At 41.8% G+C, this 19,235-nt stretch overlaps 1 protein-coding gene across 11 annotated transcripts in view; it reads right to left on the bottom strand.

Moving 5' to 3' along the window:
• Window positions 1-284: 284 nt before the first annotated feature.
• DAB1 (DAB adaptor protein 1) overlaps window positions 285-19,235 on the bottom strand; it is a 478,733-nt gene continuing 459,782 nt past the window's right edge. For 8 of the 11 annotated variants that reach the window (XM_063343442.1, XM_063343440.1, XM_063343439.1 and 5 more), the window contains 6 exons: window positions 18,989-19,051; window positions 17,740-17,848; window positions 14,733-15,281; window positions 13,793-13,920; window positions 12,787-12,858; window positions 285-3,644 (listed from right to left, as the gene is read on the bottom strand). In XM_063343442.1, coding sequence (XP_063199512.1) covers window positions 3,600-3,644; window positions 12,787-12,858; window positions 13,793-13,920; window positions 14,733-15,281; window positions 17,740-17,848; window positions 18,989-19,051 — 966 coding nt within the window. In that variant the 3' untranslated portion in view covers window positions 285-3,599. Of the gene's footprint in view, window positions 3,645-12,759; window positions 12,859-13,792; window positions 13,921-14,732; window positions 15,282-17,739; window positions 17,849-18,988; window positions 19,052-19,235 lie in introns of all 11 variants that reach the window. The other 3 variants (XM_063343449.1, XM_063343444.1, XM_063343446.1) reach the window with 1 other exon arrangement.

Here is a 19,235-nt window from a genome sequence, read left to right as displayed (position 1 = left end):
GGCAGCAATTAAAAGCAGCAAGTTCAATATTTGCAAGATAAGCAACACTTAGAGCGCTTAAGATTAGGTATTCCTCACATTGAGGCCCTTTTTTTGTGTGCGTGTGTATGGTTGGACTTGATGATCTCAAAGGGTCATTTCCAACCATGAAGATTCTATGATTCTATGATTTCCACTGCCAAAAATATTGGCCACGACAGACACCCACGCTGCACGGTAAGAATGGCAGAATTACCACACAAGAGCAAAAGCTATGAAACACGCTTACTGAAATGACGCCTTTTTAAAATGTTTTTATTCATAACAGTATTACATGGTGTGTTACAGAAATTAATGGAAAATTTCTAAAAATTTGTTGGTTTCTTTTGTTGTTGCTGAATGCATTATACATAAAGTTAAAAATAATGTGTCCGTATATGTTAACAAATGGTCATTATCTGAGGTAAAGTTAAAGTAGGTTTAGAAATGTACTGCAACAGTCATTTTATCTTTCTCATCTTTATTAAAAAAATATGTGTCAGAATGCAGAAATAAAAATGAATGAAAACCACGGAGTAAACATTTTTGCAAAGAAGGTGCCCAGTACGTTATTAGATGAAAGGTTTCATCAGACACTTGGATGACTACGATCTATCAAAATATCTTTTCATGACAGATAAAGATCAAGAACCTACGGGGGATGATCACAGGATGGCTGGTGGGATTCCCTGGTTTTTAAATTTAAAGTGACGAATTTAGTGCTAGTGAAGGATGAGGGATTAAACAATTGCACAAGCTGGATATTTTAGTTATCTACAATACTGGTACAGTGCGGAGGCCTTCCAAGTCCTCTCAACTCAGCATCTCAACCAGGACAAGGACAATCCAATCGTATGACAAGACAATTCAGAATTTGTTTTTATTTATGAGCGTTGGTAAAGGTAAGACAAAGGTCCACGGTGATGGTCCAGCTGTCTCTCATGAGACACTAAAATCCCAGCCTCATTCCCTCGGCACCTATTCGTTGCAAGGACTACGTAAATGATCTGCTTCCTACAAATATGACGTCAATGGATCCTCTGAGACATAAATCTCTTCTTTTTCTTTCAACGTTTTACCCCATAAGCAGAAATGCACCGATGATACTAAACCTCAAATGTCCATGATGAACCAAAATCGTCTTTGTGGTTCCATATGTAGGACAAAACCCAAAAGAGCCACTGAGGAAGAAAGTAGCACCACTGTGCAAATTAGGAAAATATTCGTAAAGAAATGTCCTTCAGAAACACTTTTACCTCTGCTTTTAATCCTGAAACACTCAATCCGCCAAGTTTTAATTCATCTTCTCCGGTTAGAAAACTCGATCATTCTACGGATGGGAAAATGAGATCAGCTACAAAGCTGTTTGCACATGACTAAGGAATAAGCATCAAATGACCGTGAATGGGGATAAAAGTTCTCTTCTCTGCAGGTTCATTAGGTCTATTCACAGCTAATTTTTCATTCACATACATTCTGTAACGCACATTTCTCTAATTTCTCTAATTCAAAATAAAAGACCGGAATCATGTTGTCAGATTTGGTTGTACATATCAACAATCGCCACCCCAGTTATTCTGTCTTCTAAACCATGTTTAGCTCATAACAGAGATGAAAGAAAGTAAAATATTTATAACGCCAGGCCTATTTTATTCATGACAAAAATGTAAATCCTAATGTGTCAATTTCAAACCAAAATCTGCACAATAACCCTAAAAACTGATTAATCATTTGATTTCTTTAACCTTTTTTCCTTTTTCTATTTTTTTCTTTTTTCTTTTTTTTTCTTTTTTTCTTCTTTTTTTTTTTCCTCCTTTTAGTGTTAAACCACTAAATTCAATATACTGTAACTGCATAGGAACATCAGGAAAACACATTTGACCTGTATAACAATTCTCTGTAGGGCAAAAATATATAGATTCTTTATGAAAATCATGTGCTAAACATATGAACCCAAACACTGCACTTCTGCTTCATAAATGTAAAAAAAGGAAGTTTTAAATTCTTTCGTTCTGTGTGTAAACAGTTTGATGACTTCTATGCAGAGGTTCTGGAATCGCAAAGGAATGTCAATGAAATGTGATTTCTTGTAAGTGGAGTACGTCCGTGTGAAAACTAGATCATCAAATCGTGTGTTCCCATTAATTTCACTAGTGGCCGACAAGCTGCCGGCTTTTGGCAAGTGCTCTTGAGCTTCAGCCCGTTATCGTAAGCACGTGAAAAAACGTATGTGATGTGAGAACCACAAATTGGGTTTGCCACCCCTCCCAAGCACTGCAACTTGCTACCTTCTCTACCGTGTAATGGCATTAGTAAAAGAATTTTCAGAACATTTATATTTACAAAAAAACCTGGCAATTTTCATTCGAACTCCTTAAAGCCATTTCCCCTTAAACATTTAAAGAGTTTAACAGTAAGATTTTTTTTTTCCAAGTTATAAAATAAAAATCCCATTTGATTTTTCTGATGTACAAAAAGTGATAAAGATGAACAATTTGATCACAGAATCAGTTTGTAGCTCCAAAATCCATGCCATCCTTGTCCCATTTGTAAAGTCTGCTTCATCCAAATTCCTAAACCAGAATCATACCAGTATTATTTGGCAAATGATTTTTTTTTTTTCATCAAAAATGGCACACAGAGAAGAAAACACTTGTCTGCATAGCATTACAGCAGCAAGATATCGAAGAAATAAAAATATTCCTTTTTCTGCACTTTGTTTAGAGTTTCCTAGGAAATACTGACTCTTTCGTCTTTCCTCAGTGGGACTCGATGTCCTTTCTCTACCCACAACGTGAGTATTCAAACAGAAAAGCAGCATTTCTTCCTCATGATGCGCTAGAACTGAAAGGTCCATTTGGCAACATTTTCAGTCAGGACGGATAAACAACCCAGTTTTATTCTGTGGTTTCAAGTTGGGAATCGTTTCCGCAGGAGGCGTTTTGCTGTTAGATCTGTCACTCATACAAAACTACAGAATAAGAAATACAAAAAAAAAAAAACCCAAACCTCTCAATGACACTGCCAGTATTTTTGTTGTTGTTGTTGTTTAAATATGTCTACACCGGGGGGGGGAAAAAACAAAGGTCAGGATCAGCCTGATGTCAATGATGATGAAAAACATGTCACCGTGACATAAAAAGTGCCGACTTGTGCCCAAAAGGCTGTTGAATGATAATGCCACTGCTACATACAGACACTGCTTTTTGCTCAAAAGAAAAAGAATGTCTAATACTGGATAAATTTCAGATGCTCGTTATTCATATGTGGCATACAGAAGATAACAAACGTTTAAAAGAAGACCGAGGAGTAACATTTCCTAGGCTGGATACCCATGACTTGTGGGGACGGGGCTGGACACGCGGTACGATAAGCAGGGAGAGTTTCTGTTTTGTGCTGCCCATAGGAATCTGCCATTGGTTGCCAAAAAAAATACGTCAGGAACACTCGTAGAGCCAGTCCAGGAGGGCATCATCTCGCCTTGTCAGACAAAATCAATCGGCAAAAAGCATGAAAGCCAAAGGCCTGCCAGGTTGTTGGGGTTCGTTTGAGTCTTGGAGCACCACAAGCCTGTAACAATGCTATTTCTTAGGTCTGTTGATCTGGGCGTAGAGAGGTTCCGCTTCCTGGGGATAATAAAAATAAAAATAAGCGGAGATGTCTCCAGACAGTTTTCAGAACATTTTTAGAACATCTGCTTGAGAACAGCAATACCTCGTGAGGCAAAACCCAAAGGAAGCGTTTGCTTTCTGTGCCGCCTTGAGCGATCAGGGCACCCCGGTTGAATTGTGAAGAAAACGTGACATAATTTGAGAAAATGAATGCTTCCTATCAATTTCCTCTTCCAGTATTGGCCGTGCACCAATCCTCAGGAGGTATTGCTGGCCGTAGACACATGAAGAAATGAAATGACATTTATATGACTGGATGTTTTGAAGTTTACAGGCCAGAAATGTGGCTGGCGTAAAACACGGTTACTCGTACCAGGCGGAGGCCCCCCCGGCAGCACAGCGGCGGCAGATCGCTGTGGGTTTTACACACCTCATGGAGGAAAAACCACTCGCAAGCAGAAACCGCTGCTGAAAGCCAAGCTAAGGAAGCTGGGACGGGATTTGAAATCCCAATACGAGTTGCCTGTGAGGAAGGAGGAGAGCTAGCTCTGCGCAGTTCGATTAGGAGGCCGTGTAACCGTTAGTACAATCGTTAAAGCCGGAAGGAAAGCACGTCCATTTGCTAACAGCTATTTTCTTGGGAACTTCCTGGACGCGGGGGGGGGAAAAAAGCTGCCATGTTCTTCGGTGTTGCCTCACAGCTGACACCCTGTGCTTTAAAACTACGTTCGTCTTGGCTGCGGTGGGAAGCAAACTATCCACGGACCCTGGAATCCATTCTACTTCATTTCCAGAAACTAATTTATTAAACTAAGAATGACATCTAAAAAAAAAGAACAAGACAGGCAGAAAGGCTAATTAATGCCATACTGCATTAACTCTCCACAGCTTGATAAATATTCAAATACCATGCCACGACGTTGAATTTAACCAAGTTAGAATCAACTCTTGCTCCAGCAGCCTCAGCAGAAGCTGATTTTGAGCAGAAAAACCTCCGAAGGCTGGCAAATCGCTGGGCCGTGTGGAGCACGGAGATGTCTGGCAGGGGATGGCACAGGATTTTAATCACTGCTTATAAAAATGATGAGAAAAATAGCCCCGAAGGCGGATCCGTAGGGCTATATTTACTCTGTGCCCAGAGTGCCTGGCTGGTGCTCCAGGCTGTGCCCCGTCCCAGCGCCCTGTCCCACCTCACCGTGCATCTCCTGTTGAATGAGGAGCAACACAACAAATCCAAAACATGACCCGTTTCCTCCGTGCCAGGGAAAAGCTGTCTCCCGTTCCTTGAGATGACTACACTTCTGACGCTTGCAAAGACTCTGCTTCCCCATTTCCCACCTAGGTGAAGCCCTGAGCACTACGGGAGGATGAGAGAAATCCTTCGGAATGATTAAATAAAGGCTGCTGAAAGTTCTTCCCAGCAAGAAGCAAATATATTTTGTGACCTTGAAAAACCGAAGGTAATCAGAAGAGACGACTGAGAGTAAATAACTGCATTTCACATACTGTGTGCCGAGTCCACCTATGCCAATTTTCACGTACCGCAGACATGAAGCTGGCAGAATGATCTATTGCAGCTCGTTCAGAGAAAATCTGTACTAATTAATGTGGGAACCTGACACACACCAGGCCATTCTTCAGGCATTTGCTGAACCTGAGGTGATTGCAAGGGGAAGTGAAAAGGAAGGAGGAGAAGAGAAGGGGAGGGAGGGAGAGCATCCCTTTGGAACAAAAGATGTCAGTTTTTCAAATGCCTTCAGGGGAAAAAAGAGCTTTTCAAAATGTCAAGCGTGCTTGTTAGAGCTGTCCTCAGATACCTTTAAGATATGCAGATGCACTTAAGTAACAGGTGTCCTCAGGTGTCACTGAACTTGACACCATGGGAAGGGGAGGAGGAGTTCATCATCGGCCATCAGCACTTCCAACAACACATGAGGCAGCCGTTAGAATTAGAAATTTCTTTTATCCGTACCCAATATTTATCTGAACATACACTTCGTGTGGCAAACGCCTGCAGTTCTCACTGATTTGAATAACTTTTCTTCCAGAGCATTTTGAATGAAAAATGTGCTCTTACGTGTTCCTTTTAGTTGATTTCCCCCTTCAGATGCCTAAATGAGAAATTAATTGCAGTAATTGCGTGCAATCTTCTCAGCCAAAGCTTTTTTTGACAATGACTGAGATTTGTTTTCTAATATTATTTTGAGGTAATTCAAGCCGTGCATCTTGCCTGTAGCCCAACATTGTGAATGGTATCTGTAGAGTGTTGCGAATGATACTCAAGAGAGCAAGAGAGAGCAGGAAGGGACCAAAAAGCGACAAAAGGAGAGTCGAGTGCTGTTGACTTCACAGATAGCTTCTCTCACAATGGCAGGCAGGGGGGCTTCACTGGCATTATTCTGGAGAGTCTTAGAAGCAGAAATAACGACACCCCCCCCCCTTTTTTTTTTTTTTTACGTACTCCATGCAAAAATCACAGGGAATGCCACGAAAAGGCAGGCGAGCCTAACTCTTCTCACAGCACTGGCATCATCTCACGGATGGAATCATCTCACTACTTCTACCACTGCGTTAGGAACAGATCCGGAGGGAAAGAAATGAAAGAGTGGGCTTTTGTCGGGGGGGGGGGGGGGGGGAATAAAAATGAGAGGAACAAGTAAAATAGCATACAAAGCTTCCAATTCACATAAACACCTTGAATCTTAAAGTATTTTCCTTTCGATAGGATTGGCCCAGAAGCGCTTCTGATGTGCTTTCATCAACCCACGGGGAGAAACCAAGACGACAACTGACAGCACCTTTTTTTTTTGCTGCTAAATCTTATTTGAAGGCTTCTGTCAACTTTGAGGACATGCAATTTCTGGCAGAGGTTAGAAAAGTGTGTGTTTTCCTTTGTGTTTGGAGGCTGCTACCAAAGTAGTGTTTAGCTGTGTCCTCACGTGCTAATGGGGCTCTTTACGTTGAACAGTAGCCTTTAAATAACGAGATACTGCAGGAAGAGGGTATGAATTCAGAGGTCTGGTATCTGACCAAGGTGATAGGCTACAGTAAGGGACCAGGAAGGTGTAAATATACGTGCTTTCAGTTTGACATCTAAATATTTAGAAAGCTGCAAGTACGTTGTGTAAATGTTGAGTTACGAAGTGTCTCGGAATTAATTGCCAAAACTGCCAAAGTGAAAATTTTCCCTATGTACGCTACATTTACATATTCCAGAGATACTTCATGCTTAAAATCAATTTATTCTTCCCATTCGAGGGAACATTTTGCACAACAAACAAGACTGTAGCAAACAGTAAGTATTTCTGGTATAGTACACTACTGCATGATGTAACAAGGTCGCTAATGGTTTTGAATACCATTATGTAAATACGAGAAGTAAATTTGCATCCAATTTAAAGATATTAACATCTGCTCCCCAGCAGAACTCCTCGTTGGAGAACCGCTCTTGAAAGATTCAGCATCTACACTTGGGCTCGTGCAGCTGAGCTCGCTCCCCAAACCTAACACGGGACTTGGTCGGGAGGAAACTGTTTTTCCATTGGCAGTCCTTTCATCATTGCGAGGCACCCCGCGACGTGCAACGCTTCAGGCGAGATGTACCCAGTTGTAGAGGTGAGGCCCGCAGAGATTTCTTTGCCCTTTACAATAGATTCCCAGCATCGCTTTTACTCCTGGCTGACTGATCCGAAAGGGCAGGCTCAAACGCTGAGAGTTTCATGAAATAAGCGTGCCGGAGCGCCAGCCAAAATGGGAATCTTGTGCTGGGGATGCAAGTGAAGGGAACGGGAGTGCAATGTGTCTTTCTCTATTGCATGCTGACTCAATAAAATAGGACATAGTAAACTTGGCAAGCGGGATTCAAATTAAATATCTTTGGTGACAAGACAGGTAATTCCTACCGGCCCATTAACAGCCAGTGGCTTATCTTTCGTTAATTTTATTACAGTTAGCCTCTATTAGCAGCATAAATACAGCAACCTTCTAGTTCAGGATTATGACTGCAGAGCGCCTCTATTCTTACTATAAACCTACCTAGGAATATTTCCTAGTCGCAAATGTCTAGTTTAATTATAACCCTACCTAGGAATATTTCCTAGTCTCAGACGTCTAGTTTAATTATTAGCGTTTTAAAAGTCTCCGTCATTTTAGTATCAAGATGGATGCTACACATCTATAAAACGAAAAAGCAATGAGAACTACTCAGAGAGACGAACCCTGCTCCCGATTAATAATGATGAACTGCAGCAAAGAAATACGCCTGTTATTTCTGGGTCCCTTTCTTACCAAAACAGTAGCCACACAATTATGCTTTCCACCTACGTATCTGTCAATTCTCCTTCCTAACTTTTGAACCCGATGGCCAATTTGAAGCAAATTGTTCAGAAGTCTCAAAGGTACTAAATTATCGCAAGCGCCTTTTTAAAATCAGTTGTTGTGCAGAAGACGGGGAACTTTTAAATGACCTCATTAGAGAGAAAGCTGGGAGAGCTCGTTCCCTAATTGAATTGCTGGCTTGACAATCAGCAAGTACACGGCTCTACGCAAGCTACACAGTATGTTGTCTCCTGTTTAGAGAAAGAAGTTGGAGAAATGGAAGGGTACCTGGCCGCTTCAAGTGGGCTTGGAGACACTCTGAAAAGGGTGAGAAACCTGTGTGTGAGCTGGTCATATTAAAATGGGTAGATCAAAGGGGATTTTAGCAGAGGACTGGAAGGCAAATGTGTAGGATGCCTCTGTTCCAGAGCAGCCTGGATTTCTCTGGTCTTCTCCCTTCAGATTCTCTGGGAAATATGATGATGGACAAAGGAGCATGGGGCCCGAAGTGACAATTTTAGGATTACTCTGGAACAAAGCAGTACTTCCCAAACTGTGATCTCTTTCCAAATGCACAACCCTATCTACTTCTGTCTCAGGGTCACAACCCTGCTCGGTGCTGTGTCTTTAGTTTGAGAATGACGGCTCTAGAGCTTACGCTAAGAAAAGATCGCCTACAATCATTATGAATTTCTCTCTGGACTCTATTCAGTTCTGATTGAGCTGGATGAACGATGGTAACAGATCCTGCAAATACAGCCTTTGGTAATTTGAGCCCATTCAGATTCTTCACGCAACAGAAGGCAGGCAGAAAGAAAGAGGAGGTTGCCGAATCAGCTCAATATGCCCTCCTGAAGCTCACCAAGTTCCCAGACACGCCAATGCTTTGTCCATAAGTTGCTATTTTCTTTCAGCTTCCCAATAACAGCCCAAATAAAGAGTTATAGTCGTCCATCCTGGAGCTGACTAAGATTATGAGGAACATTTATCACTAAGAATGGCACTCGCTCAAAGATGGATGATGGCAGCGGGCCACCAAAGTACCACCAAAAGCTGATAGACAAATATTCTAATGAACTGTTGCTCTCCTGACAGTGCTGATAGAATTGTGAAGGGTGTGACATATTTTGAGGGCTTATAATTGTCTGCACACATTTCACAGAACAACTAAACAACTTTTTGAGGAAGATATGCTCTAGCCACAAATGTTTTGAATGTTTCCTGAGAATCTCTCGTGAACGACTGCCAGTGCAAATCTTGAACCGGGCAGCACATCAATAGAGCTGCATTTGTTCCAGCACTTAAAATGACTTTTATTGCAATAATTGTGGTATCAAATATCCCCTTATTCTCTTTCAGAAGTCTCACCCTACTGCTAATTTGCCTTCAACAACCAGTTTGTGTGGTCAGAACACATTTGTGATACACCATCTGAGTATTCAGGCTGAATTTATTCTCTCCGCAATCGGGATGTTTTGTTAGAAGATGCTGGCCAAGATAACCACAGGTATCCAAAGAAGCCTGACACCAGAGAGTCAAAATTTGCTCCTCTCCTTCTTTTTTCTCATCATGCTTGAAGGCTTCCCTTTCTATAGCTTTTGCTAAGCTCTCCATGGTATAGCTTCAGGGCTTCCTAAAGTCAAGGTGTGGTAGATCCATTGCACCGTCAGGGTCTGCACCCAACATCCTCTAATTCAGTCTGATTGGGAGCACTGGTGCAAAGAGGATGATCAGGAGAAAACTCCTCTGTTCCAACTTCTTACCTTCATCCCAAATGTCAATAATAAGAAATGTTTAACGTATTTGGTAGAATCATAGCTAAACACAGCTCTTTCCCTCTCTCACTTTTCACCATAGTTATCCCCCACTCAATGTCTTAAGGCAGCAGTAAGGATTAAATATAAGTCAGCTGAAGATGGCAGTCTTAGTATTCAGTCTTCTCCTCACCCTTTCTGGAAAATCACTATCCATCCTCAACGCCACTCACGAATAAAGGGAAAACCACCAAATACAAATCTTGCTATGAATAGCTCTGCAAATAGTTGATTTTTATTTCACCTGTGAAAGTTAGGCCTGTCTGCTTCTTATCTCCAACCACAAAGGGACAAAAACGGAACATAGCCGTAAAATGTCATGTTTACCTACTAAGAACCCATAGCTATTTGTAGAAGAGTCACTTACAAGAATGGCTACTGGCAGGATGACGATTTTGAGATCTTAATTGAAGGTCGCAAAAGGAAGAGAGGAAAAATGGAGAAATGAAGATAGTAACTGAAAGAGGCTGAATTATTTCTACAAGAGAATAAGGAGCATCAGAAGGAATCAACAGACCAAATTGCTAAGGCACCTTGAAAGATCAGCATACAAAATACTAGGCAGGTGAGCATTCCGAGTACATCAAGATCAGGTAAGTCAAGATATTACGTAGGCACAGCTGATTTCATAGAGATGCTGGGAACAGATACATTTGGAGTTTCTGAGCACAATATTACGTAGTGCTCCTGAGAGGTCCATTCATCTGAGTTGTATACTGTGCTGTTCTTGGTGTGAAGAACCATGTTCCAAAGCGCCAAGTAATCTCCCATCTGGCACACAAAAGTGGCTTTTATGCAGACCGCGATTCTATTGTACGACATGTTTCTCCCCATTAAGTTTCTCTTCAAATGTGGAGCTCAATACACAACACAGTAGTAAGTCCCGAATTGATAATTTTCCATGGAGATTAGACTTCCCGTTGCTCTGACGATACTAGGCTTCAGAATTAGATGGGCTGGTTTTAGCAAGTGGATTTCCTACGGACTGCTGCTGAATGGCACCGCACAGAGGCACAATGATATTAGTGTAACTTCACTGGATAGAGGCTTTCTTTTCGTTCAGCTTCCTGTTCCTGCCTACAGCTTTTAAGAATTACTGTAATACGATAATCAGTAATATTATTTAACATTTCCCAGAATGTATTTCTGAGAATTACACATTCTTTATGCGAGACTCTAGAAGGATTAACAAAAAATATAGAAAAAACGTATGGAATCACTGGTAATAGACTGTTCTTGTAGCTCCTAGAGACCCTTGAGAGGTAAAAGAATGTATTTTACTAAGCATTATATAAAAGCAGAACTAAAGGAGTCCCTCACTTGACCGCCTTACATAGTAATATGCATTAACAGATTTAAGCTACTGCTTCAAGTTATCTCCAGAACTTCTGATAGTTTACAAATAATGCTAACTATTTTTGTGACAGTCAGAAAATCAGAAAGAGATTTTAACCTTATTCTCCCCACGATGAATTTCAGAATTACCCTGACTAGGATAAACCGCAATAAACAAATGGACATGGGTTTGCAGACAGAGCGTGGGACTCAGATAAAGGTCAAATTCTCTTTCTAGGAAAGAACTCCCGAAATGGTCTGACGCCGGGACATGTCAGCGCTGGCCGACATCAGGCAAAGGCAAATTACTGTGTGGCACCATCAACCTGCAGAAGCAGTTCTCGTTGGAGTACAATAACCAACGGATGCTCTCGCTAGAGCAGCTCATCCCAGCTTGACTCTGTCATTTTTAGGCTCAATGAGACACCAAGCTTAATGCTACTTTTGCTTTAGCCCCCAAGAGCTGAGCATTAGGTTGGCGAAGCTAAAGAAGAGGGAGTTGCCTTCTCACACCACATATTATTACGAGATAATCTTACAACTCCCAAGGGGATCAAAGCTAAGTTAGCGTAAGATTTTTTTAACCATACTTACTGTACAAAGTAAACTGACTCTTAATGAAACTATTAATTTTGAGTTGAAACCAAGTTACTTTGGCTCAGGGTGGATAACTCACTGGTAAACACAGTGCAATTTCTGTACAAAAATAAAAGGGGTTCTACCATTGTTATGGATTTGCTCCAGGAGCTCTGTGCTGAAGCACCGAAGCAGTATCAGGTCACTTATTTGGGTAATACAAAACATGAATGGCAGACGGGGAGAAGATAACGAAACATATCCTTCAAATAGTAACACCAGAGAGTATTTGGATGGAATAACAATGTTCAGCACCCATAAAACTTTGGAGCTTTACTGTCTTTTTTTGGTAAAACATATATAGTCTGTTGAAACAAATCCCAGAACATTCACTGGCACCCACATTTTCTAACGTGCTCTGTAACACAAAAGATGAAAAGATCATCTTTCCCGTCTGTCTGGATTTAAATGACTTACATTTGATGAATAATTTTTAAAACATCAGTATACCAATGGTAATGTGAATGATCATAATTTTCAGATGTTTTTAATTTGCAGTTGGAGATAAAAATACACAAACCCATTTCAATATTTTATACATGCAGATAATAAATGTGCTTCTACTGATTATCACATTGATTTAGGGTAGAGGTGTTCATGTATCATTACATAATTTTATTTGATGCTTGTTATGTCTATGGGTAAGATGACTTATTCCATTTAATATGTTACGTCTGACTGAAGGCCAGAGTGGATTTGATAACAAAAAAATGTTCTGCCTCATACGTTGTTAGTAATGGCTCAGTTTCCCTATTGCCCCTTAGAATTTGAACACGATAATAAGTCTACATTTCTTTAAAGCATGCAGGCAGCCAAAACACACATATTTGCATAAGTTGCAACACTTAGTGAATGGCAAAAGCCATGCAAACCACTGAGCATGAGGAATACACTGTGGATAATGGAGAGGAAAAACAGAAGAGATGAAAAGGAAAAACAAACCATGCATCCATGAAAGCAATGGTAGGCACTGGTGGAAGAGTAAGTGAGCACCTCAAGGTGTAGAGAAAAAAAGGACAGATACCTACCCCAACCTGCGCTATCTAGCTACCGACCTGTGGACTTATAGTATCACCAGTTGGCTCACCAAATGGATCACTGTTGGATGAGGCCTGAGACCCATCAGGCTAGAATACAAGAACATAACACCTTTTTTTCTCAACAATAAGAAAGTGAAAAGTCAACATGAGTTCATTTTCATGCTGTGGGCATAACAAGTACATCCTATCTCATGAAAACCACAAAGTGAGACCTCACCGCTGCTACGTTCTCAAAAGCCACGGTGGTTTCCTATAGCTGATGCAGGCAGGGAAGGACCACGCCAGTACCTGCTGGAGCCCCTGCAGGAGCTGCCACAGACTTCAGAAGGTACTGGAGCAGACAAACCAGAACTGCAAAAGGTCCTGAAAGCCAGTCACTCTGTGTGAGTCAGAAAGAGTCCAGGCTAGCGTTATTTTGTACCTTTGGGTCCTTTATTTGTACAGACTCCCTCTTGCCTTTGGCTCACTTAGGCTCTTATCAGCCTAAGATGCCTTGTGATTTAAAGTCGTTGCTTGGATAACATTTCTTGCTTTGGTCCACTGAGTCTAAGGCAAAGAAATCACATATCGAGGGCCAGAACATTGAGGAATGTAACTAGGCAAGCAACTGCGATGCAAGAATGTGCAAGACAACATCAACCATCATCTTTTTTAACACGCAAACTCTCACATCTCTTTCTGCAGTCTCAGCATGTATGTTGTTTTACCTCAGACTTCCTTACCATCAAGTGAATGCTGGTATGCTAAAAAGGACATTGGATACGACTAACATATAGAACCTTACATATCAACTCTGAGTTTGGTTCCTTGTATGCAATATTAGTGCATATCAACACAAATGCCATGCTTTTAGCTACCAAAACTGAACTGGGAAGTGAATGCTGTCTGCAGTTCCCCCGTAAATACCGCCCAGCCCTATTACAATAGTTATTTCTGACACTACCAAACAACAGTTAAGTAACTTCTGCCTTTTCTAGCTTAAAAGAGCTAATCAGTATTTAGAAACCTTGTTGCTACTCACAGCCTCTTGCTCCTCACTTTTGCTTGGGCTTTCAAACCCCTCTTCAAAGAGGTCATCTGCAGCAGGATCACTGGTATGAGATGCTGATGATTTTGATGGCGAACTCTGTCTGGGTGCAGGGGTTGGAGCTAAACAAAGATTAAGGTAACAGCAACAGAATATGTATCTGTTAACTTGTTCAGAAAGACACAGCAGCACAAAATTTGCTCGTGCTTTAGAGCCCTCAACTCTTATTACCCCTGAAAATTATTTTCTACCGAGGAGCTGTAAGAGGTAAATTTGAACACAGAAGTCATTATCAATTCCATGTATTTGATTTCATTCAGCAGTTTCCAAATTAAGTTTGGCTGCATCTGGCATACGTCTTTGGGAACCAGGGAGACGCCACTACATTACATTAAGAATGCATGAGCCGCCTGCCCTATGGCAGCTAAGTGGAACAGAAAGTCTCCGGCTGGCTCCTGGTAAATCTGTGTCTCATGAATTCCTCTTTTCAGCAATCTGGAAAATCCCCCATCTCCATGCGACGAACACGCTAAGCTTATTTTGCAGCCCTTCAATGAATTACCTCACATGTCCAATACAGCAAGCTATTAAAATAAATACCCATCCCCGAATTTCTGCAAAGTATGGTTTGAATGGGACATAAGTGAAACCATTTGCAAGGTTGAATGTCACGGGCATTTTCCAACCAGCTTGCATGTCTCTAGCACAGAACATATATTACTGTCGTCTTAGAAATTAAATTTCAGACTGCAGCTATCAGGGCTCTGAAATTCCTCTCTGGTACTTTTCTTTATAGCTGGAACATATTTAATAAGCTAGACCATGCATGAAGGTTCTCAGTCCATATCTGTGTTGCAATTTACTGTATAAAAAAAAAAAAAGGATAATTTTCGCGTCTGAGGAAAGGTATGGCTGAAAGCATATAAATACTCACGTGAATTTGTAGAGGGTGTCGTGGAAGTCACAGGAGTCAAATTTAACTGAGAGATGTCAAAGTCATCACAATCATCTGCTTCCTGTGCCATCCCAACTTTGCTAAAGTAACTTGAGAAGGCCTCTGAGGTACAACTGAGGGAAGGCTGATCCGGTTTTCTTGATGGCACTGGTGGAGGCTGAGCCATCTGGAAATCTTTAAACATTTCTTTTCCCATTTTCTGTCTGGGCCTGTCTGTCTGTGGACTCGATCTGTTGGAATCACTTGTGGGTGGAACAGTAGCTATAGGAGCAATGGTACCTTGAAACATGGCTGCTTGTAAAGGCAAAACAGTTTGTGTTGGCATGAAGGCAGTTGGTTGGAACTGACCAGCTACAGATGGCCACGGTTGCTGCGTAGGAGGAAAAATACCGGGTTGGCCCCACGCTATCGGTTGTCCTCCTTGCATCACCTGAGCAACTGGAGGCTGAGCACCCATGGCCAACTGCTGTTGAACGAGTGGTTGCTGTCCCCAGAATGAGGGCAGAACAGCTCCCATGGCAACATAACCTTCAAAGAATAAAGAGAGCAGGGGAAAAAAAAAAAACAAAAAGATGAAAGATTTTAACACTACTGTCAAGAGCACGCAGAAAAAGCTACACAAGAAATCAGAAACACGCAAGGCTACATTAGCGTTCCCAGAGCTTCAGCACACTCAAACAGAAAACTGAAAGACATGGTTGAATTCACACCACCGAACAAATACTCGTATAGAAACCCACAAATTGGTGGATATTGGCAATAATCCTTGCCCTCGTCTGAGCAAAAAAGTTCTTCTCTTCCTCAGTGAGTACCCCCTTGGGTCTGTGAAGACCTGTGCACATGGACCTTGCTGGCAGCTGGCCTTCTGGCAGCTCCCTTCCCCAGAGCTCTCTCTTTGACACAGCTGGGATCAGTTGGGTCAAACCATGTACCAGAAACACAGGAGCTCCCAAAGCCTTCCCGAGACTCGCCCCCTTGCAGCACACTCCTGCTCCTCACCACTGAGGCTCTCCTGCTCCCCTCATTCCCCCCATCCTCTGCCTTTCCCCCCTGCCTGTCCTGTTCCTCTCGGGGCAAGGATCTCCAGGACTGAACGTGGTGCACCGTGTCAGGCTGGGATGGACTTCATCTTCTCAGAACAGCCCACACACTGCTAAAAATGAGCTGCCAGAGCAAGCAGAGGGATGGAAGAGGATGCCCAGGACCAGTTTTTCCGCAGTTCCTCATCCTTTTTTTAAATTCTTTGCTGGGGAGAGTGAATCAAACACCAGCCAACTCCTGCCAATGGCACAGCGACAAAACTGGTTCCAAGTTAGAGGGAAGCACCTTCATGTATATTAAGATAACAGCTCAAGGGCGCTCTAATGAGAGTGAGACCTTCTTGCAAGAGAAAGACTCTGTGCCACCTCTTCTGACACAGCCACAGTTCAAACCGTTGGGACTCCGAAGAGCAAAGCAAGCGTCTCAGATTGCATAATAAAAAGACAGAACCCAGATGAATTCAGTTTAAAACCCCCCACATTTGGTTATTCCTTGAGAACATCAAAAAGGTCCTGAGCTTCTCCTGGACTACATAGCCGATAACAACAAACGGCTTCAGGCATTATGCCTGCATAAAACCTCTCTAATCGGGGAGGAAATTGAAGATTACAACTAAAATTATAATTGCCTCCTGTTAGACCTGAACCCTCTTTTCAAGCTACCGAGAGTTTGACTGTGTAGGAATTACATGATCAGGTGCTTTGTTAAACAGAAAAAAAAACCACAAAAAAACCAAACTCTGAAACTAAAACCACTATAAAAAATGTTACAAATTAAACCATGTAATACAATTATGTTCCACTGATAGAAGTATTATGCTTTACAGATATGCTGTTTCATGTTTAAATTAATGATTTACTGCTAATACTTCACAATATGAAAATCTCTTTTACTTTTTAGTACTGTCGGAGCTTTAAAACTCCTCTTTCTAACCTGAGTGTGTTTCTGAGTCCTCCTGTGCCTTTTCCTCTTCACTTTATTTCTAGGCTGTTTTGTAACGCTCAATGTAAGCAAGGTGGTTGCAAAATCGTAAAGGGAAAAGCCAAAAATAAAATAGAAGCAGAACTTTGAAAGACTAAATTAATGAGTGGTGAAAGAACAGTAACTTTGATAGGTATCTATTTCAATAGATGGCCATGATGGATTCTCCAGATGTCCTTTTATCTTGCCCCCACCGCAACCTCACCCAAGCAGCGGGGGTTTTCATCTGACATGATCCCCAAACGCGTCACCATCAGTGCAACCCTTCAGAGATGCAGTGGCTAACCCGCTGCTGCAACGCAGCCCATCAGAGGAGCAGTTAACCGATTAGAAAGTCACTGTTGAATGATTCAAGGCACTCCTCCTCCCTTTTTTTTTTTCTTTCCCCGTAAGCGGAGCTGAGAGCGCGGCTCTTGCAGTGCTCTCAGTATCCCAGGGAGAGATCAGCAGTCAAAACCACACGCCTTGCGTGCCTGTGCGGAACGCGACACAGCTTTTGTATTTTGAGCACTTTAAGGAACACGAGAAATTCTAAGGGAAATACCAGGATTTGACTAAGTGGAATACCTTTGAAACACAGTCAAATTCTCCACATCTCATCCTCTGTTTACGGGAGACAGCACAGGCTAATCATTCCTACCACAAACAAAAAGCAAAGCTAAACTAAATGCTATTTTCTGTCTTGCTACTACTGTACCTAGAAGGTATGTTATCCAGATGGCTGAACTATGGTTGAACTCCCAGCGAATGTTTGGGATTTTGTTTTAAAAAATGCGGGTGAATTCAAGGTAAGGTACTCCCTGCTTGTCAAAGACTTGGTTTGCCTTGCCCTGCAGCGCTGTCCTCAAAATCCTTCCCCGCTTCCACTGGACTAAATTAACACCCTGAGTACCGAAATGCACACCAGAGCTGAGAACCGATCACCAAGTTTGAGTCGAGCCTGTATCCGCAGTAGATTCCCTACCTGAGGGTACGGCAGCAGTGCTGAAAGGTACAGAGCCAAACACGTCTGTACTAGCAGGAAGTGACTGGGATGAAGATGGGATAAAGGCATCACCTGGAGTAGCAGGAGTCTGCAAGACGACAGGAATAAAACACAACGATGACATATCAGCTGCAGCTTCTGCAGCACATACTTTACTGTCACATCATCCGTAACTCTAAAAATACAGGTTTGGAGGGAAGAAAGAGAAAGCAAAAAGAATGGAAGGATGAAGGAGGAAAGAAGCAACAGAAATAACAGTATTGGAATATCCTGGAGACGGGAGAAAAAAGAAAAGGAGAGACTTTGTACTGGAGGAAAAAATAAAAATTGCCTGGAATATGTCCCATGCAAAATACTGACATCATTTATTTCTCCGGAACATACAGACTTGTGATTCTAGGTGTTAGGTGACGAGCAGCAGAGGTGGAAGACCAAGGCATTAACGTAAGAAACAGTAAAGGCAAGTGAAATATCTGCAGAATTTATGGAAAAGTGAATACATATTGCTTCCAACTAAGCAACGGGACCAGAACCACAGGTCTACATAAAGGATAAAACCACATAAAGGAGAAATCCAACCTAACTGAGCAAGCTAAGAATGAGGAGACAGGACTTGGAACATCCAGTGCCGGACACGTTCCAGAACACCTTGGAGATCTGAGGCTGATGACTTCACAGCGCCTCAGTTTTCTCGGTACATTCATACTCCCTTACAGCTTAATGTAAGGTTTAAAAATTTTATAGGAAAATGATTGGTTTTTCCTTGTATGATGCAGGAAAGCATGCTGAAAAAATTTTCTTTGCCCTCAAAACACATTCAGTCCTCTCTGCCTCCACTGTTTTGTCTTCCTTTAACAGCAGCTCTGGGATACGTGCTTGGTGGAACCAGAGAGACATGATATATAAGGTTTTAACTGGATCTTCCTGCAGTGCAGCAAAGCATGCACCGCTGATAAACACCAGGGAAGGAGATCTGCAGCTCAGGTTATATCTTATGTGACACCTAGCCCTATATCAAAAAAATAAAAATTGAAGGTATTTTTGCACATCATCATGAAGCAGTGACTCCACATTCAATTTGCTTCACTTTTATTTTCTCGCAACGTAAAAACTACTTTGAAATCCTCCCTACCGGAATGGCTGATGACCTGAATTGTAAATGTGCTCAATAAATGTGCTGAAAATAGCAGGTAGAAAAATGCACAGTTCAGTTTCCCTGGATACTCACTGGGGGAGAGGTTACGTCAGGAGGAGTGGACATGTCCCCAAAAAGCTCTAGTTGGGTAACAGCCTGGAAAGAGAAAAAAAAAAAAATAATAATTCCATTTATCTTTTGAGGAGAAGAAACTGTGAGTTAACTAATTAGAACTTGTAAACTTAACTAATAACAGCTAGCAATACAAATCCTCCAAAAGCCATGTAGGCTTCAAATGTCAAGTCCCATATGCAGGAAGCACATGGGTTCAAGGTGTGGG

The sequence above is a fragment of the Chroicocephalus ridibundus genome, chromosome 8, assembly GCF_963924245.1.
Source record: "Chroicocephalus ridibundus chromosome 8, bChrRid1.1, whole genome shotgun sequence".
Taxonomy (NCBI): Eukaryota; Metazoa; Chordata; class Aves; order Charadriiformes; family Laridae; genus Chroicocephalus; species Chroicocephalus ridibundus.
The sequence above is the reverse complement of the archived record's forward strand: the minus strand, read 5'-3'. Positions and strand labels throughout refer to the sequence as shown.